The 21980-nt window shown below is 45.0% G+C and overlaps 1 protein-coding gene across 2 annotated transcripts in view; it reads left to right on the forward strand.

The window, feature by feature from the left end:
* The window catches only part of ttk (ttk protein kinase), a 72928-nt gene that overhangs the window by 12249 nt on the left and 38699 nt on the right, over window positions 1–21980 (forward strand). For both annotated transcript variants that reach the window (XM_038799318.1, XM_038799319.1), the window contains exons 7-12: window positions 6732–6822; window positions 11112–11197; window positions 12440–12518; window positions 14244–14361; window positions 18119–18297; window positions 21724–21869. In XM_038799318.1, the coding sequence (XP_038655246.1) occupies window positions 6732–6822; window positions 11112–11197; window positions 12440–12518; window positions 14244–14361; window positions 18119–18297; window positions 21724–21869 (699 nt within the window). The remainder of the gene's footprint in view (window positions 1–6731; window positions 6823–11111; window positions 11198–12439; window positions 12519–14243; window positions 14362–18118; window positions 18298–21723; window positions 21870–21980) is intronic.

Raw genomic sequence — 21980 nt, forward strand, 5'->3', positions numbered from 1 at the left:
TTTACTGAATTGTCAGAGCATGCCTTAGAGAGAAGAGCTCCTGCTTTAGGACAGTTAGGAATCAAATACTAAAGAATTATTAGCACAGCACAAAATTAAGACCACTGAGTTGCACCCCCAACTCTATCACAGCAATGCAGCAAATCCAATTCTTTTCCCATCTCTGTCTTTTTATTACTCCGGCTATTCTTGAATTTGTATCCCTATTTGACAGTACACTCAAAAATTGTAGCTACATGTTGCATAAGTGATGAGGCAACAAAATATTGTAGTTGGGAATGGTTCCCTGGCTTCACATAGTTAAGGCACAGGAAATATTACTATGTTCTATATTTCAAGGAAAAAGAGTTAAGCTTGTAATGTATGTTTTCTGTTTGTCTTTGCTACCGTGTATGTGTTCATTGTACCATCTAAGCACTTAGAACAAAATAAATAGTTGCCAGAGGGCAGCAGAGCAGAGCTACTGATCAGCTGTTCTGGGGAAATTTGCATACGTGCAGTGCGGTCAGCCTAATTTGAATGTGGTTTGTGGAGGGGCTGTTGTCAAGTGACAGTTCAACCCAAAACACTTCGTCAGTGTTTCCCATCCGACCTCCTGCTCTAACCAAAAAAAAACACGGTCGTTGGGAAGCGGGAGCAGGGGCCTGTCGTGAAGGTGAGTGAGTGCCTTTAAATTTGCTTACCTTTCAGTGGGAGCAGGGTTTGAGGGAATATCAGGTAAGCTCTTCCTTTCTTTTTCTTTTTCTTGTTTTTTTTTAAAATCTAGAGGTGATGTCAGGGAAGGCAGTACAATGCTCCTCCTGCAGAATGTTTGAGGTGAGGGACACCGTCAGTGTCCCTGCTGATTTCATCTGTGGGAAGTGCACCCAACTCCAGCTCCTCAGAAACTGTGTTAGGGACCTGGAGCTTGAGCTGGATGAACTTCGGATCATTCGGGAGGCAGAGGGGGTCATAGATAGAAGCTTCAGGGAGGTAGTTACACCAAAGACTGGAGATAGATGGGTAACTGTAAGAGGGACTGGGAAGAAGCAGTCAGTGCAGGGACCCCCTGCGGTCGTTCCCCTGAGTAACAAGTATACCGTTTTGGATACTTGTGGGGGGGACGAATTACCAGGGGTAAGCCATGGGGTACGGGCCTCTGGCACGGAGTCTGTCCCTGTTGCTCAGAAGGGAAGGGGGGAAAGGAGTAGAACATTAGTAATTGGGACTCAATAGTCAGGGGCACAGATAGGAGATTTTGTGGGAGCGAGAGAGACTCACGTTTGGTATGTTGCCTCCCAGCTGCAAGGGTACATGATGTCTCGGATCGTGTTTTCCGGGTCCTTAAGGGGGAGGGGGAGCAGCCCCAAGTCGTAGTCCACATTGGCACTAACGACATAGGTAGGAAAGGGGACAAGGATGTCAGGCAGGCCTTTAGGGAGCTAGGATGGAAGCTCAAAGCGAGAACAAACAGAGTTGTTATCTCTGGGTTGTTGCCCGTGCCACGTGATAGTGAGACAAGGGATAGGGAGAGAGAGCAATTTAACATGTGGCTACAGGGATGGTGCAGGCGGGAGGGAATCAGATTTCTGGATAACTGGGGCTCTTTCTGGGGAAGGTGGGACCTCTATAGACAGGATGGTCTACATCTGAACCTGAGGGGCACCAATATCCTGGGGGGGAGATTTGTTAGTGCTCTTTGGGGGGGGTTTAAACTAATTCAGCAGGGGCATGGGAACCTGGATTGTAGTTTTGGGGTACGGGCGATTGAGAGTATAGAGGTCAGGAGCACAGATTTGACTTCGCAGGAGGGTGCCAGTGTTCAGGTAGGTGGTTTGAAGTGTGTCTACTTCAATGCCAGGAGTATACGAAATAAGGTAGGGGAACTGGCAGCATGGGTTGGTACCTGGGACTTCGATGTTGTGGCCATTTCTGAGACATGGATAGAGCAGGGACAGGAATGGTTGTTGCAGGTTCCGGGGTTTAGGTGTTTTAGTAAGCTCAGAGAAGGGGGCAAAAGAGGGGGAGGTGTGGCGCTGCTAGTCAAGGACAGTATTACGGCAGCGGAAAGGATGCGAGATGGGGACTCTTCTTCCGAGGTAGTATGGGCTGAGGTTAGAAACAGGAAAGGAGAGGTCACCCTGTTGGGAGTTTTCTATAGGCCACCTAATAATTCTAGGGATGTAGAGGAAAGGATGGCGAAGATGATTCTGGAAAAGAGCGAAAGTAACAGGGTAGTTGTTATGGGAGACTTTAACTTTCCAAATATTGACTGGAAAAGATATAGTTCGAGTACATTAGATGGGTCGTTCTTTGTACAATGTGTGCAGGAGGGTTTCCTGACACAATATGTTGACAGACCAACAAGAGGCGAGGCCACATTGGATTTGGTTTTGGGTAATGAACCAGGCCAGGTGTTAGATTTGGAGGTAGGTGAGCACTTTGGAGACAGTGACCACAATTCGGTGACCTTTACATTAGTGATGGAAAGGGATAAGTATACCCCGCAGGGCAAGAGTTATAGCTGGGGGAAAGGCAATTATGATGCCATTAGACATGACTTAGGATGTGTAGTTGGAGAAGTAGGCTGCAAGGGTTGGGCACACTGGATATGTGGAGCTTGTTCAAGGAACAGCTATTGCGTGTTCTTGATAAGTACGTACCAGTCAGGCAGGGAGGAAGGAGTAGAGCGAGGGAACCGTGGTTTACCAAAGAAGTGGAATCTCTTGTTAAGAGGAAGAAGGAGGCCTATGTGAAGATGAGGCGTGAAGTTTCAGTTGGGGCACTTGATAGTTACAAGGATGCGAGGAAGGATCTAAAGAGAGAGCTAAGACGAGCAAGGAGGGGACATGAGAAGTCTTTGGCAGGTAGGATCAAGGAAAACCCAAAAGCTTTCTATAGGTATGTCAGGAATAAAAGAATGACTAGGGTAAGAGTAGGGCCAGTCAAGGACAGTGGTGGGAAGTTGTGTGTGGAGGCTGAGGAGATAAGCGAGATACTAAATGAATACTTTTCGTCAGTATTCACTCAGGAAAAAGATAATGTTGTAGAGGGGAATGCTGGGACCCAGGCTATTAGAATAGATGGCATCGAGGTGCGTAGGGAAGAAGTGTTGGCAATTCTGGACACGGTGAAAATAGATAAGTCCCCGGGGCCTGATGGGATTTATCCTAGGATTCTCTGGGAAGCCAGGGAAGAGATTGCTGAGCCTTTGGCTTTGATTTTTATGTCATCATTGGCTACAGGAATAGTGCCAGAGGACTGGAGGATAGCAAATGTGGTCCCTTTGTTCAAGAAGGGGAGTAGAGATAACCCCGGTAACTATAGGCCGGTGAGCCTCACGTCTGTTGTGGGTAAAGTCTTGGAGAGGATTATAAGAGATACGATTTATAATCATCTACATAGGAATAATATGATTAGGGATAGTCAGCATGGTTTCGTGAAGGGTAGGTCATGCCTCACAAACCTTATCGAGTTATTTGAGAAGGTGACTGAACAGGTAGACGAGGGTAGAGCAGTTGATGTGATGTATATGGATTTCAGTAAAGTGTTTGATAAGGTTCCCCACGGTCGGCTATTGCAGAAAATACGGAGGCTGGGGATTGAGGGTGATTTAGAGATGTGGATCAGAAATTGGCTAGTTGAAAGAAGACAGAGAGTGGTAGTTGATGGCAAATGTTCAGAATGGAGTTCAGTTATGAGTGGCGTACCACAAGGATCTGTTCTGGGGCCGTTGCTGTTTGTCATTTTTATAAATGACCTAGAGGAGGGCGCAGAAGGTTGGGTGAGTAAATTTGCAGACAACACTAAAGTCGGTGGAGTTGTAGACAGTGTGGAAGGATGTTGCAGGTTACAGAGGGACATAGATAAGCTGCAGAGCTGGGCTGAGAGGTGGCAAATGGAGTTTAATGTAGAGAAGTGTGAGGTGATTCACTTTGGAAAGAATAACAGGAATGCGGAATATTTGGCTAATGGTAAAATTCTTGGTAGTGTGGATGAGCAGAGGGATCTCGGTGTCCATGTACATAGATCCCTGAAAGTTGCCATCCAGGTTGATAGGGCTGTGAAGAAGGCCTATGGTGTGTTGGCCTTTATTGGTAGAGGGATTGAGTTCCGGAGCCATGAGGTCATGTTGCAGCTGTACAAAACTCTGGTACGGCTGCATTTGGAGTATTGCGTACAGTTCTGGTCGCCTCATTATAGGAAGGACGTGGAAGCTTTGGAACGGGTGCAGAGGAGATTTACCAGGATGTTGCCTGGTATGGAGGGAAAATCTTATGAGGAAAGGCTGATGGACCCCCCCCCCGGGCCATGAACAACGCCATGAACAACGATGCAGTCGTTGCAACTGGTCTTGTGTCTTGCAGGAGCTGCTGGTGATTGGGCAGGTGTCCCCCAGTCACAGCCAGGACCCCATGTGCCGACCAGCGACAAGGACAATACGGACGGTAGCCGTTGACCTGAATCCCAGGACAACCCGGAGCTCGAATCCGGGAATGACACAGATTTCCCGTCACAGCTGTGTCCAACACCTCCACAATCCCAGAGACATTCACCTCGGTTGGGCATGTTGGTGCCCCAGTAGCCTCTTCGCTATCTGGTGCGCACGACCCACGTTCTCCGGTACAGAGGTGGAGGTAGGAGTTCCAAGGGGGCAGACAATCGGAGGACGGGCCGACCCCAGGGACTTGCTGCCGTCCAGACGGGTTTTGGGCTTCTGGATCGATTTGTGGGGATGCAGTTGCAAAGCGAGGGACTACATAAGGTGTTGTTGGTGAGCATCCAGCACCTGCAGATGCAGTTGCAGGAGTCCAACTGTGTTCAGAAGCAGGAGATGGTGAAGACCATTCATGCACCCAAGCCAACACCGCTTGGGTGGTGTCTGTGGCGGAGGCCTTGGGGGTGAGGGGTTCTGCCATGGATCAACATGTCCAAGGCGCTCTGTGCAGGTGGTGGCCAAGGCCCAGGACAGGGCTGTCATCTCACAGTCAGCAATGTGCCAAGATCATCTGGACATTGCAGCAGCAGCGGTCCTGAGTGTGGCCAGGTCACAACGGGTCATGGCTGAGAGCATCGGCAACATTGCCCAGGTGCTGGCTGACATGGCATAGAAACAGAGGGAGGTGGCCCAGTCCCAGAGGGAAATGGCAAAGTCACTGGCTGATGTGGCAGAGACCTAGAAGGTGGAGGCACAGTCTCGGCATGATGTGACGCAGTCCCAGAGGGATGTGGTGCACTCCCTGTGCTCCATGGCCACGAACATGCAGATCCTGGTCGAGACAGCAGCAGGCCTCCAAGACTGGCAGTGCAGGTGGCAGGAAAGCCTCAGTGATTCGCTCCGCTTGCACGCCAATGCCATGGGGGCCATTAGGCACTTCGAGGGAGGAAAGGTGACTGGGTCCGTGCCGGTGGCTCCCACAGGAGTGGTGCTGGAACACCACAGTGCTTTGGACTCATTTTTTTTTTAACCTCCCACCCCTTTCCCTGGCGCAGCACATGGGCAGTGGGCAGAACAGGATGGCACCACACCACCTGGGACACCCGAGTAGCAACGGGCCCATCCAGACCCGGCCGCCACAGGGGACCCAGGTTGCAGGGCAGGAATCACAGCATGCCGCCTCCACTCCTGATGTACCATCTGGGGATCCACCTAGGCATAGTGTTAGGGCCCGTAATGCCATAAAATTAGACACCAGTTAAGTTGGCACGGGTCAGTGTGGCGCAGTGGTTCGCCGGGTTCAATCCCGGCCCTGGGTCACTGTCCATGTGGAGTTTGCACATTCTCCCTGTGTCTGCATGGGTCTCATCGCTACAACCCAAAAAGATGTGTAGGTAGATGGATTGGCCACGCTAAATTGCCCCTTTAATTAAAAGAAAATGTTGGCTTGGGCTCAAATCTGTATTTTTCCACATTAAACACCTATGCACAACGTTACTACCTGCCTTGGTGCTCCATTAGAAGGATGTGAGGGGTGGGCTGGTCTGCGCTGGCCGCAGAGGGGGCGTTTGCAGGGGTGGAGAATGGGTGGGCGTATCATAGTTCAGCCAACGCGCACCGCTCCGGTGTCCCACCCCAGGGATTCAATGGGACTGTGATGGAACGGCCAGCTCACATGCAGGGATCACCCAGGTGTCGTCAAATGATGCGGAGCGAGCATCAATGCTCATCCCAGAGTGGGGGTTGTCATCATCCTCCACCCCGTGGAACATATCCGCTGTTACTGCCAACCCAGGGCCCGCACCCTGTAGTGCGGCAGGTATGTATCACGGACGGAGCTGCAGGCCAGGGGGTTGATGCAGTGTCCATGAACTTCACCTGTTTCTTCCCCCACCCCACTCAGTCGGTGAACCTGGTGTCTCATGCCGTTGGCCCATCCTTGCCTTTCTCCTCATCGGAAGAGGACTGACAGGGCTGGTGGGATGGGGGCACCCATACGGCCGGTGGCACTCTGCAGAACCAGGGGCCAAGATGAGTGTCAGTGGGGTGCGCAGCAATATGACTGCCTTGCAGGCTGCGGAAAAGACGGTCCGTGCCTGGACACTGCCCCAGTCCCGTGGTGATTCACAAGAGCCAATTGCTTGCTTGTGGGTGTAGTCTTTGCTAAACTCTTGTGAAGTAACTCATTCATCATAAATTTTAAAAATGTTTATTGTCCTTTGCCAACGATTACTATTTGTTGGCACCAATTCAAATTTTTATTCTTTGTGCATTGGCTCAAGTCATCAATTATTACTTTTTTTTATCTTATTAGGGCTGACATGGGCAACTTGGCCAAAGAACGAGATGTAGCACTGGTGGACAAGATGATGGTCCAACAGTTGAAATACAGTGTTGGCACCAAGGTAGGAGATTTCTTAGCCGAACCTTTAACTGTAATATATTGAAAATATGTTTGAAAAATTAATTATATATTCATTATTCAATTGTATGCTGGTGGTGGACAATCCCTTGTGCCTCTATAATATAGACAAGACTGAAACTGTTTTTTGGTTTGGAGGTGTATGCTTATAAAAGTCTGAAGAGATTGGCTCCAGTTTAACCTTTCACCAAAAGGCTCTCTGGAGTAAAACATAATAGTAAGAGGATATTGCCTAAAGGGGGAAAAAAAATGGATGAAACTTAAATGCTAGTGATGTTTGTGAACAATGACATACAGCAAGTGGAAGTTATTAGGCTTTGATCATCGTCAATGTTTTGGAGTCTGAACCATACTTCTAGTGGAAGGATTAGGTGAATATGTTGACTTGGGTAACATCCCTAAAAAAAGAGGAAACAAGGTATGGCTATTTACACTTGCAAATAAAATCGGAAGTAAAGTATTTTGTGATATGGATGCCTTCTGTTGGATACTGATGAATATTTGGACTTTCTGTTAGAATTCTTGGATGAAATGTACATAAAGCTGACTTGCTAAATGCCTGAAGCATGGTCAGACTTGGATCGAATTTGGAAACGGATGGTTATTGCGTTGAAGAATATCTCATGGAATTTAACAGATTGAATTTTGTCAATCTTTCATACATAATTTAGGGATTGCTAGATCGTTACTAGCATTTAAATTGCTGGATTTTACCATGGTGTTTTATGGACAGGGCACTGGTTCCAATTAATATTCAACTCTCCGGGTTGGAGACCCCTAAATGTATTGGTTGTCAATAGCCTTGAAAATTTTCCTCCAGAAAATCATTTCCTTCAGCCTGATGGAAGAAATAAGATATTCTGTGGCGACACAACAAAAGAGGAATTATTGATTGCTTGATTTTGAAATGGTACAGATTTTGGAAACTGGGATTGCAGGCGTGGAAGGATTAAAAATGAAGATAAAGGCACCTTCATCTCTGGATATGAAAGCAGAGACAAAATTGAAACAGCAATAATAAGCAAATTAATTCCAAGAATGCCCTCTGAACAGTTAATTCGAGCTTCAGGTGTAATCAAAGCATCATGTCCAAAGTGATGGGGCGCAGGTCCTTTAAATGTCACGGAATTCTGAGAATGAGGTGAAGATAATGAAAAAGTTGAACAAATTATACTGGTTGCAACGAGCTTTAGCCCTGTAGTGTGTTAGTTGTGGACTCCTTTAACTGTGCAGTATTAGATAGTGCTTGCACTTCAATGGAATAAAGACTGGTAAAATTTAATCTGATTCACCACTGAGAATCTAAGCGAGGTTAAGGAATCTAACTTTTAAATTTGATGACAACATATTGAGATCACTAGAGAGTTATTCCAATTTAAAAAAGCTGGAGTAAGCCATTTTATAAATATTTATGTGATTTCGCGTGAGGTACTCATGCTGTTAAGTAAACACATAAGACACGAATGGAACTTGACATGGAGCTTCACAAGACAAGTGGAAGTTTTAAAAAGTCACTGTATTTGGAGTCTACCCAGTCGGGACATTATTGTGTTCCTTTTACAAAATCTTGTGTTTCTCATCAGTGTTAGAACGGCTAACTTGCATAGACAATTTGCTTGCTCTACTTGTCTTTAAAAATCCTGCTTAAAAGATGGAGGTGTAATTTATAAAAAATATAATTTTAAGTTAAAATATATATTTTAAGGGCAGCACGGTAGCATGGTGGTTAGCATAAATGCTTCACAGCTCCAGGGTCCCAGGTTCGATTCCCGGCTGGGTCACTGTCTGTGCAGAGTCTGCACGTCCTCTCCGTGTGTGCGTGAGTTTCCTCCGGGTGCTCCGGTTTCCTCCCACAGTCCAAAGATGTGCGGGTTAGGTGGATTGGCCATGTTAAATTGCCCGTAGTGTCCTAAAAAGTAAGGTTAGGGGGGGGGGGGGTTGTTGGGTTACAGGTATAGGGTGGGTTTGAGTAGGGTGATCATTGCTCGGCACAACATCGAGGGCCGAAGGGCCTGTTCTGTGCTGTACTGTTCTATGTTCTATATGAAAATATCAATAATGAACGTTAGTGAGAAATGTGAGCGCTGAAAGTATCAGAGGATACTACCATGAGCTATTCTAAGACTTCATAGGCAGTTGACTTTAATAAGGTAGTTGCCATGGACCTAAAAGTTTTGAATAAGAATGCATCTGTGGCCTGAATGATGTTTCCAGGGTATGACCTTTTTTTTGGTGCGAGATATTTTGCTGAAGATGGGTGGTGCTCAATGGAAAGCCGATCACACAATATTTAATCACTTGGTTAAAAAAGCTTTGCAGATATCTTCGTGGTGCACGTTGATTTCTTCTGGGTAGCAGTGAATATTTTGTGATATAATGTTGATAAGATTAGAGTGAAATTTAAAATTGGAGTTAGGCAGGTGGGGTTTTAAAATTATATTGGTTTAAGCAGGATAGGTCTGGAATAACTTGAAGCAACAATCCAATTTGGAGAATTCTACTGCCATTTTATACTAGGTCATCACAGAAAGATGATCTATCTAAAGAAAGCGTAATTGTGAAGCCTGACCCATCAATTGAACTGGTTGAGCATTTGGATGTTAATTTTGATGTGTTGGAGTTCTGTGCCACAATGCATTCACAATGTTTTGAGTCAATAGAAATGTTTAAAAAGGCTGAATCTGGAGAAATATGTGCTTGAAGAGTTTCCCATCCTAAAGTGACCCAAAATATGTGAAATGCTTCACATTGTAATCTTCCTGATTCGTGTTTGTGTGCAACTAGAATAGAATAGAATAGAATAGAACAGCACAGCACAGCACAGAACAGGCCCTTCGGCCCTCGATGTTGTGCCGAGCAATGATCACCCTACTCAAACCCACATAGCCACCCTATACCCGTAACCCAGCAACCCCCCCCAGCCTTACTTTTTAGGACACTACGGGCAATTTAGCATGGCCAATCCACCTAACCCGCACATCTTTGGACTGTGGGAGGAAACCGGAGCACCCGGAGGAAACCCACGCACACACGGGGAGGACGTGCAGACTCCGCACAGACAGTGAACCAGCCGGGAATCGAACCTGGGACCCTGGAGCTGTGAAGCATTTATGCTAACCACCATGCTACCGTGCTGCCCTAACTAGTTTCATGATATTTCGGATGGTTGACTGGGGAATATCCTTCAGCATGGGAAACTAAGAAAATAACAACTGTAAAAAGTACATTCAATGATGAAACACTGCATTGTGCAAGCAGTGGATATGGGATTCAATTTGTCAAAAATTGAAGATGGCATATCAATTGAATGTTATGTAGATAATTGTTCATTATTAGGTTGTATGTACTCTTATAGTGAATGAGGGAACATAATTAATTTTTCTGGCTTGAAATAAATGTTGAAGAAAATTATAATCTGATTCAATGGGTAGATGCAAATCATCAGATATCTGTAAGAAGTCTTACAACGCCAGGTTAAAGTTCAACAGGTGTATTTGGAATCTCAAATTTTTGGAGCATAGCTCCTTCATCAGATGTGATGTATATGAGTAATTAATGGGCAAGTCCTTAATTTCATTGATTTCAGTTTCATCCTATTGGGCAGCATGGTAGCACAGTGATTAGCACAGTTGCTTCACAGCTCCAGGGTCTCGGGTTCGTTTCCCGGCTTGGGTCACTGTCTGTGCGGAGTCTGCACGTTCTTCCCGTGTCTGCGTGGGCTTCCTCTGGGGACTACGGTTTCCTCCCGCAGTCCAAAGATGTGTAGGTTAGGTGGATTGGCCATGATAAATTGCCCTTAGTGCCCATAAAGGTTGGGCTGGGTTATGGGGATAGGGTGGGGTTCTCTTTCCAAGGGAAGGTGCAGATTCGATGAGCTGAATGGCCTCCTTTTGCACTATGAATTCTATGAACATATGGAAGAGCAGGGTAATTCTGACAGCAACATCCTGATTTCACTGAATTGCACAAGCTCGGATGCTGAAAGTTCCTGTATGATTTATTATGTTAAATGTTGAACACTTAGCCTGTTATTCATTATGTCGGCAAATTCCAGACCAATTTTTACCTGCACCTAATAAATAAAATTATTATTGACTCTCAAGTTAAAACAAGATCATTTATTGAACAAAGGTGACAGGCGAGTGTTTAACTGAAGACGATGTAGCTTAGCATAATTTTCCCCACCCCCAAGTAACCGACCACAGTCATCCCAAAACATATCACCCTTGTCAGCTGTTGTAACCTAAACGGATCTTTATATTTTCTTTTCAGGTCATGCAATCAAGCAGTATCTCCCTTCAGCCGATAATGAATGAAGCAGCAAGTGACTTGAAGATGGATGTTGCCTCTGTGAAGATGTAAACCTTAAACACATTCATAATTATTCTGTTCAGAAACTTTGGCTCTTTTCTCTTCCCACAGATGCTACCAGGCCTGCTGAGACTTTCCAGCATTTACTCTTTTGGTTTCAGGTTTCAGATTCCAGCATCCGCAGTAATTTGCTTTTATCCATAATTATTCTGTAACTTGTGATTAATAATAATCTTTATTGTCACAAGTAGGCTTACATTAATTGCAATTAAGTTACTTTGAAAAGCCCCTAGTTGTCACATTCCGGCGCCTGTTCAGGTACACAGAGGAAGAATTCAGAATGTCCAAATTATCTAACAGCACATCTTTCAGGACTTGTGGCTGGAAACCGGAGCACCCAGAGAAAACCCACACAGACGCAGGGAGAACGTGCAGACTCCGCACAGACAGCGACCCAAGCCAGGAATCGAACCTGGGACCCTGGTGCTGTGAAGCAACTGTGCTACCGTGCTGCCACCTTTTAAGTAAAGAATTATTAGGGGGGGCAACACCATTTGCTCTATTGGCAATTTTTACTTTCCATTATGGACAGTATCGTTGTGTTGACTCTATTTGCCATTTAGTATATCATAAAATAATTTGCTTGGTATTTTGTGGCATGTAAATTGTTTGTTTTTTAATTTAGACTACCCATTTCATTTTTCCAATTAAGAGGTAATTTAGCGTGGCCAATCCACCTAGCTTGCACATTTTTGGATTGTGGGGGCGAAACCCATGCAAACACATGGAGAATGTGCAAACTCCACACGGACAGTGACCCAGAGTCGGGATCGAACCTGGGACCTCGGTGCCGTGAGGCCGCAGTGCTAACCCACTGCGCCACCGTGCTGCCTTGTAAATTGTTTTTTATTCGCTAATGGGATATAGACTGGGCCTCCTCTCTAACTGCCTTTGAGAAGTTTGTGGCGATCTACCTTCTTGATCAGCTGGAGTAATAGAATGGCAATATCAAAGTCCGGATGATGTGGCCTGGAGGGACACTTGCAGGTGGTTGTGTTCCCTGCAGCCTGCTGTCCTCTCTTTTTAGATGGTAGAGGTCATGGGTTTGAAAGATGCTGTCAAAGGAGCCTTGGCGAGTTGCTGCAGTGCGTCTTTGAGATGGTACACATTGCAGAATAAAATATTAAATTATATTTTACAATAATAAAATTGTCACAGGAGTCGTAGAGATTTGGAATGTAATTGGTTGTACCTAATTTTGTTGACAATTCCTCTTTTTAAATCTTCAGGCAAACCTGCACATCAAAAGCAATGCGTGTATTAGCTTCAGCATTCCCTGAACCAGATTCATGTACCTACGAGTTGAAGGTAATTTATTTAACCATTTAATTTAACCTTATTTAAGCTTGGTTAAAACACTGATAAAAGAGCTGAAGGCCTGAGGTGAGAATGACTGCCCTTGCCATCAAGCAACATTTGAAAGTATGGCATCAAGGAGCCCTAGTGCCACCTGACTCCAGTTATGTTAGTGGGAAAACCCTCTGCTGGTTGGAGTCATACGTGGCACAAAGGAAGACGGTTGTAGTTCGAGGTCAATCATCTCGCTCCAGGACATCACTGCAGGAGTTCCTCAGGGTGGTTCCCTAGGCACAACCACCTTCAGCTGCTTCATCAATGACCTTCCCTCCATTATAATGTCAGAAGTGTGGATGTTCACTGCACAAAGTTCAGCACCATTTGCGACTCCTCAGATACTGAAAAATGCCATGTCCAAATGCCGCAAGAGCTGGACAATATCCAGACTTGAGCTGACAAGTGGCAAGTAACATTCACTCCACACAAGTGTCGAGCAATGACCACCTCCAACAAGAGAAGATCTAATCATCACCCCTCGACATATTACCACCGCTGAATCCCCCACTATCAACATCCTGATGGTGGCCATTGTCCAGATGCCATATAAATACTGTGGCTACCAAAGACTAGGAATCTTGTGGTAAGTAACTCCCTTCCTGACCCCCCCCCCCCCCCCCCCCCCCCCCCCCCCCCCCCCCCAAAAGCCTATCCACCATCTAAAATGTATAAGTCAGGAATGTAAAGGAATACTCTCCACTTGCCTGGATGAGTGCAACTCCAACAACACTCCAGAAGCTTGACACCATCCAGGTCAAAACCGTCAGCTTGGTTGTCACCCCTTCCACAAACATTCACTCCCTCCACCGATGAACAGTGGCAGCATTGTGTACCTCACCAATGTTGCTTAGGCAACACCTTCCAAACCCAAGACCACTGCCATTTAGAATGACAAGTGCAGCATATACCTGGGAACACCATCACCTGGAGGTTCCCCTCCAAGTCATTCACCATCATTCCTGACTTGGAAATATATCGCTTTTCCTTCACCATCGTGGGGTCAAAATCTTGGAATTCCCTCCCTAATAGCACTGTGGGTGCACCGACACTGTGGACTGCGTGGTTCAAGAAGGCAGCTCACCATCACCTTCTCATGGGAAACTAGGGATGGTCAATAAATGCTGGCCTACCCAGTGGCACCCACATCCCACAAATGAATTTCAAAAGAATTTCTTCCTGGCCCTGTTGGTAGGCAATCAAATTACGATAATACTTCTTCCAAACCAGTTGCATAAATGAAATTGTTCCCATAAGAAAGTGTCTGGTGGTTCCTCTTAATACTGCAGTTGATAGTGAGAACTTGTCATACAGTGAGCTTTCTTTTTAAACCTGCAGTGTTCATTGCTTTGAATTACAAAAATATAAATTTGTGTAACATCTTAAAAGATCTGAATTGTAAAGTTACTGTGGTTGCTGAAAGGTTCAGCATCCTTCAGATGTTTCTGTTTTCCCCATTTTCTATTTTTTATTAAGTCATTTAAACGGGAATAATTTAGATCTGAGGTTCAATTGGTTTCAGTAAAAGAAATCTGAAAATTAGTTATGCATTTGTAAACATCAAATGATGCATTCACCAAGTTTATTTTCATTTGGTGCAGTCCATTTGTGGCCACCATTCTGTATCTCCAGTAAATATCAGCCGCACGTGGAAGTTCTTAATCTGTTATTTTATACCTTCAGTATGGTTCAAGTGTCAACAGTTCCCCCAATTTGGAAAGCTCAAATGAAGATAGTGAAAAGGTTGATGATTCTCCCATCTTGGCCAGCACCGGACCATTTGCTTTAAAAAAGCAAGGAGGTAAATTTAATAAAATGTTATGTACCCTCCAGCTAAAAACCATTGGGCTTGAATTAACTGGCCATGGTTGTGTAAGTAAAGACAAGCGATGCTGAAATATTTGCATTTGCTGCCTTTTTTAGTCAGGAACAGTGAAAGAGGTATTGGAATACTTTCACTCCAAGTTGAGAGCAACAAAGAGCAAAGCAAGGCTTATTTCTGCTGGCTTTCAAATCTACTTTTCAACAAATAAATTGCTTTAACAAAAACAGAAAGTATGGACAATCACAGCAGGTCGGACAGCATCTGTGGAGAGAGAAGGGAGCTAGCATTTCGAGTCTGGATGACTGTCAAAGTTGGAGAGAGCTGGAAATGGGGTCAGATTTATGCTGTAGGGAGGGTGGGTTGGAGCAGTAGGGCTATATAGGGGGACACCTCCACCTATCACTAACCTGCTGAGATTGTCCAGTATTTTCTCTTTTTCTTTCCAATTCCAGCATCTGCAGTAATTTGATTTTATCTTTTTGTTTTAAATTTAGAGTACCAAATTATTTTTGTTTTCCAATTAAGGGGCAATTTAGCGTGGCTTATCCACCTAACCTGCACATCTTTGGGTTGTGGGCATGAAACACACGCAGACATGTGGAGAATGTATTCTCCGTGTGGAGTTTGCACAAACAAATCTGCAGCCTGCGTTGAAAATGCCTATTTTGGGTAAACATGAGGTGGGACGGGAAGCAATGACTAGCTTGCCCTTGCAAGGCAGGTTAGTAACTTGAATAGGTTAATACGATTCCATACCTCATTTTCATAGTCTTTTTTATTTAATAGTTTGGGACTGGGTTTTCAATAGCATGCCCTTTAGCTAAAGATATGTGCAAGCAATTGCATCCAGCCTTTTATAGCATATATGGCCGGGCAGCTGTGTCAGCAGATACAAGATCTTGAAGCCAGCCCATGTTCCGATTTTCTTCTCCTGTTTCAGTTCCCATCTACAGCTTTACCAAAGGCCTTCCTGCTCCATGCTGGCTGCTGTCTGTAAAATGGAGAAAATAATTTTGCAGAACCTCCACATTCCCTGTATTTCCAGCTTTTCTATCTGCTACTCGTCCCTTGTAATCCTTCCTGTTACTATCTGGACTGGGTTTTTTTTAATGCTAGTTGTCATCTAATTCTGCATAATGGAGGCTGCATCTTTTTCATTCTTTCATTGGATTCCTCCAGTATAAGCTGCACTTGGTCCAATACAAGTCAGTTGTATTTTTCTTGGTTTCCTTTTTTTAAGACAATTCTTTGTTCTGTTTACAAGTCCCATTTCCATCCTAATTTAATTCCACGTAGGAAGGATTTGCAGTGCAAGTTGGAGCTTCAGGGTGTCCATTTGTATCTGTGGTTTTGACTCGCCAATAAGGGGCATGCCTCTGAACAGAGTAATGAAATGAATGATATCACATGGAAGTAACTTGTTGAAAATGTATACAAACGGGGGAAAATCTCAATTTTCTCTTAGCCTTTGATTTGGTTTATTGTCACGTGTACTGAGGTACAGTGAAAGGTATTGTTTTGCATACAGTCTAGACAGGTCGTTCCATACACTAAAAAACATAGGACATACATAAATACACAATGTAAATGCACAGGCATCGGATGAAGCAGACGGAGTGTAGTTCTATTCAGTAGAGAAGATGTGTGAAGAGATCAGCTCAGTCCATAAGACAATCATTCAGGAGTCTGGCAACAGCGGGGAAGAAGCTGTTTTTGAACCTGTTAGTACATGTTCTCAGACTTTTGTATCTCCTGCCTGATGGAAAAGGTTGGAAGAGAGAATAACCCAGCTGGGAGGGGTCTTTGATTACCCTGCCCACTTTCCCAAGGCAGAGGGAGGTGTAGAGCGAGTTGATGGATGGGAGGTGGTTTTGCGTGAGAGACTGGGCTGTGTTCATGACTCTCTGTAGTTTCTTGTGGTCTTGGGCTGAGCAGTTGCCATACCAGGCTGCTTTCTATGGTGCATCTGCAAAAATTGGTAAAATCAATGTGGGCATTCTGAATTTCCTTAGTTTCCTGAGGACGTATAGGCGTTGTGCTTTCTGGGTCATAATGTCAATGTGGGTGGACCAGGACAAATTGTTGGTGTTGCGCACACCTAGGAATTTGAAGCTGTCAGACATCTCCACCTCTGCACCATTGATGCAGACAGGGGTGTGTACGCTTCATGAAATCAACTGCTCCCATACTCACATGTCTGTCCTCGGCCTGCTGCAATGTTCCAATGAAGCTCAACGCAAACTGGAGGAACAACATCTCATCTTCCGGTTGGAGCCTTCCGGTCTCAACATCAAATTCAGCAACTTCAGATGATTAGCTCTACCCCACCTCCATCCATTTGTTTTCATCCCATTTCATTTTAACTTTTTTACCATTTCTTTCTCTCCACTTTATCCACCTCTCATTACCCTTTCTCCCCATTGCTTCTCCCTTCCCCACCCCCAACATCTACATCAGTCACAGTTTACCCTCTGATAGTTTCTCTGCAATTTGGCCTTTCACACATTTGGTCCTCTCTGGGGACTGCACTTTCCCCTTGCTTTCTGTGGCTATTAGCACCTGGGTTTCTGTGGCTATGACCCCTCTTTCATTCTCATTCCACAGTGTAAATATTTCTCACTTTCTGTCTTTAGCTTTGACGAAGGGTAATCTGAACTCTAAATGTTAGCTCTTTTCTCTCCCTACAGATGCTGCCAGACCTGCTGAGATTTTTCAGCATTTTCTTTTTGGTTCCTGAAATTAATGACCAGCTCCTTAGTTTAGCTGACGTTGAGGGAGAGATTGTTGTTGTTACAGAACGCCAATAGGTTCTCTCTCTCCCTCCTGTACTCTGATTCATCGTTGTTTGAGATCCGACCCACTATGGTCGTGCCATCAGCAAACTTGTAGATTCAGTTGGAACCAAATGTTGCCATAGTGTGTATAGGGAGTATAGTAGGAGGCTAAGTACACAGCCTTTGTGGGCTACATTGCAGTGCATCATACATAGAAACATACTTTGAAAATGGAAGCAGGTGGAGGCCATTCGAGCCTGCTCCGCCATTCGTTACGATCCTGGTTGATCAAGTTCGATACCCTGATAAACCCCCCCCCCCCCCCCCCCCCGCACAACCACCAACGCCACCACCACCACCCGACCACTACCCCCAAACCCATATCCCTTGATTTCTTTAGCCCCAAGAGCTATATCTAATTCCTTCTTGAAATTATACAACATTTTGACCTCAACTTTTTTAATGGTAGTGAATTCCACAGATTCACCATTCTCTGGCTGAAGAAATTTCTTGTCACCTCAGTCCTAAAATGTTTACTCCTTATCCTCAAATTATGATCTCTAGTTCTCGACTCCTCCCACCATCGGGAACATACTTTCTGAATCTACCCTGTCTAATAGAATTTTATAAGTTTCTACTGGAGTGGCGCTGTGGCTAGCACTGCTGCCTCACAGCACCAGGGACCCAGGTTCATTTCCGACCTAGGGTGATTGTGTGGAGTTGGCACTTTCTCCCCGTGTCTGCATGGGTTCCCTCCGGGTGCACCTCCCACAGTCCAAAGATGTTCAGGTTAGGTGAATTGGCCATGTTAATATTGCCTAAAAGTGAGGTGGAGTTAATTCACTAGGCTTTTCTTTTTTTCCCTTCTTCCTGCTCGACCATTTACACTGGTCCCTTCCTTACTGAACTAGCAATCTTGTGTCTGAATAATGGTAAGAAGTTTGGTTTTTATCTTACAGCAATTTCTGATCGCATTAAGCAAGAATATGAGCTAAAATCTGACAACCTGAAAGAAAAAGGGTTAAAGGAATGCAAGACACACACTGCTGGTGTGAGAAAGAAACAAAATAATTTTCCTACAGAAGCTGTGAAAGGGAAAGACATATCTGGTAGTACTCTGGCACACGTTTCACCTGAGGTAACATACAATGTTTGTTTACAAATTCTTTTGGAATTCTAATTTTCATAACTATTTGTCTTTGTTGCTTTTCTGTGAGTGACTGTTGTGGAGCTGAGGGATGAACGATTTAAGACTAAGTGTTGTTCACACCTCTGACATCAAGACTGCTGAATTTCTCAGTACAACTCTAAAATCGAAATAGTCTGTCAGGTGCTACCTAATACTAGGTAATTGTTAAGCTCTTCTGTTGAAAAAACTGATTTACTTAATTTTTGCTTTAGTTTGATGTATTGTCAATCAGGAGCCCTTGGATCTCTTTCATTTTTTATACATATGATTTTCATCATGGGTCAATACTTTTCTTCCAAGCTCTCCAGCGTAGAATTGGGGGATACCCCAAAAGTATGCTGGGGAATCCCTCTTGGAACTTCACAGGTAAGCATTTGCACGGCATCTGCCCAGCAATACAAACTTGCTCTGGGCAATTGCCCTGTGCTGTAAACCATTCTGAAATGTGATTTAAATCTCAATCTGCAGATGGTTCTGCTAGGTTTTCACGAATTGCTACTCAGAAAAAATTAGACTAATTAAAACTTCTAATGACTTTTGGATAACTAGTATAATGACCCAGGCCTGGCCCAACTAACCATCTCCCCACTGACCTTTTTCAGGAAAGGATACAAGGATAAGCTCGGCAATTACGGACCGATCTGTTTAACTTGAGTCATGGGAAATCAATTATTTGGGATAGAATGAAAATGAAAAATGAGATGAAAATCGCTTATTGTCACAAGTAGGCTTCAAATGAAGTTACTGTGAAAAGCCCCTAGACGCCACATTCCGGCGCCTGTTCGGGGAGGCTGGTACGGGAATTGAACCGTGCTGCTGGCCTGCCTTGGTCTGCTTTCAAAGCCAGCTATTTAGCCCTGTGCTAAGCCAGCCATGGAATGTTAAATCATGTTCAGCTGACCGGTCTCTAATTGTCATACTCAATTAAATGCTGCCTTGACGTCAAGGGCAGTTACTCTCACCTCACCTCTGGAGTACAGGGGCTGGATTCTCCGCACGCAGACGCCAAAAGCATGGAGAATCCATTTTGCCGCACAAAATTGGGACAGAGCCGGTTCTCCAATACTCCAGCCCCCGAAAACACCACGCCGCATATCACCTACCTGCGGCCATTGCTGGAGGCCTGCCCCACCGTTCTCCGCCCCCGACCGGCCGAAGTCCCGACGGCGTGGATCTAACATGGTCCTGCCGATCGGGATACTAGCGTGGCGGGGGGACCAATCGGAGGGCAGGGCGGCCGAATACATGGCCGGGCAATGTTTGGGCGGGTGGTCTGGGTCGGCCGCCGCCGTGCACATGAGCGGGCTCCGACCCGGAAGTGCGTGGGCCCATATCTGCAACAAAAGCTGCTAGTTTTACGCCGTTCCCTGCTCTACTCCTGCAGGGCTAGGAATATGTGGCCCTTTCACGCCAGTTTTTCTGCCGTGAAAGTCCACAGTTTTTACGACGGCTTGGGGACACAGAATCCAGCCCCAGCTCTTTTGTCATGTTTGAGCCAAGGCTATAATGCGGTCAGGAGCTGAGTGGCACTGGCGGAATCCAAACTGAATGTTAGTGAGCAGGTTATTGCTAAGTAAGTTTGCTTGATAGGACTGTTGATGATCCCTTACTGGTGATATGAAAGTAGACTCATAGGGTGGTAATTGGCTGGATCGGATTTGTCCTGCTTGATATGTACAGGACACATCCGGGCAATTTTCCACATTGCCGGCTAGATGCCAGTGTTGTAGCTGTAATGGGACAGCTTGGCTAGGGGAGCAGCATGTTCTGGAGCACAAGTCTTCAATACTATTGCTGGAATATTTTCGGGGTGCATAGCCGTTGCAGTATCCAGTGCCTTAAACCATTTCTTGATCTCACAAGGGTGAATTGAATTGGCTGAAGACTGACATCTGTGATGCTCCGGTCCTATGAAGGAGACCGGAATGGATCATTCACTCGGCACTTCTGGCTGAAGATTATTGCAAATGCTTCAGCCTTGTCTTTTGCACAGATGTGCTGAGCTCCTCCATCATTGAGGATGGGGATATTTGTGAAGCCACCTCCTCCAGTGAGTTGCTTAATTGTCCAGCATCATTCACAACTAGATGTGGCAGGGCTGCAGAGCTTAATCTGATCCTTTTGGGTGTGGAATTATTTAGCTCTGTCTATAACTTGCAGCTTGTGTTGTTTGGCATGCAAGTAGGCCTGTGTTACACTTCACCAGGTTGACACCAAAGTTTTCTGTGTGCCTGGTGCTGCTCCTGGCATACCCTTCTGCACTCTTCATTGAGCCACGGTTGATCCTCTGGCTTGGTGGTAATGGTAGAGTGGGGGATATGCTGGGCCATGTGATTACATATTGTGGCTGAGTTCAATGCTGCTGTTGATGACTCACAGCACTTCATAATTGCCCAGTCTTGACTTGGTAGATCTGTTTGTTATCTATCCCATTTAGCACAATGGTAGTGTCACACTGCACGATGGAGGGTATCCTCAGTGTGAAGACAGGACTTTGTTACCATGAGGACTGACCCGGTGGTCACTCCTACCAATTCTGCTGTTTTTTTCTCTTTTTAATTCCTTTTGCTATATGTAATATGACACTTTTTTCTTCGTCATTCTAATGGTTCTTAACCATGCCCGTATTGAATTCACCTTAATTTTGTGGCATTTTTCTTCATGACTATAAATGCCTTTTTTCTTCAAATGAAATAGAAATGCCTAAGTGTGGTTGCTTTGCTTAACATTGCTATGCTTTGATCTATTACGTGACCCCCGAGCGGAAAAGGCAGGAGAATGAGGATGAGAAAATATCAGCCATGATTGAATGGCAGAGCAGACTCGATGGGCCAAGTGGCCTAATTCTACTCCTATGTCTTAGGGTCTTATTGTGACCAGATTCACTTCCTGGAAGGAACTTTATGATTTCTCCACTCCCTCAGCCAAATTTAAATCTGTCCGACTGTCTCTGGCCAGAATTTTCAAGTGCGTTAAGACGGTCTTTACTTTTTAAAAATTGAGTTTAATTTGGGTTTTGTAACTTGAAATGAAAATCGCTTATTGTCACAAGTAGGCTTCAATGAAGTTACTGTGAAAAGCCCCTAGTCGCCACATTCCGGCGCCTGTCCGGGGAGGCTGGTACGGGAATCGAACCGTGCTGCTGGCCTGCTTGGTCTGCTTTTAAAAGCCAGCGATTAGCCCTGTGAGCTAAACCAGCCCCTCTGCATCTACAGTTGCTTACAAACATTGGGACTTAAATCACCAACACAAAGATTAGGGAGGCTGTGATCACTCCTTTCAATCTAAATTTGACTGGTCTCACCAATGAACATTGAATTTTGCTATCCATAACATGTAATTTACTAGTCATTCTTGCTTTTTTTTTAAATACAGGCTAATGGGCCAATATTTAATCAGGCTGATGTGGTGCTCCCTCCAAGGAAAGTTCCATCCACTAGCTATATTGGTAAAAGTACAATTCGGACAGCATCTATTTGTCAGACACCCAGCAACAAAATTCCCCATCATTTTTCAAGCAGGTAATAATTATTTCTCTTAAATACTCACTGAAGTTAGATGTCTGCTTTCTTAAAGCATGTTGGTGTTATTTCAAATGTAATCTCAACTAATTAAGTGCTGTGGGTATTTCT

The sequence above is a fragment of the Scyliorhinus canicula genome, chromosome 6 (genome assembly GCF_902713615.1).
Source record: "Scyliorhinus canicula chromosome 6, sScyCan1.1, whole genome shotgun sequence".
NCBI lineage: Eukaryota > Metazoa > Chordata > Chondrichthyes > Carcharhiniformes > Scyliorhinidae > Scyliorhinus > Scyliorhinus canicula.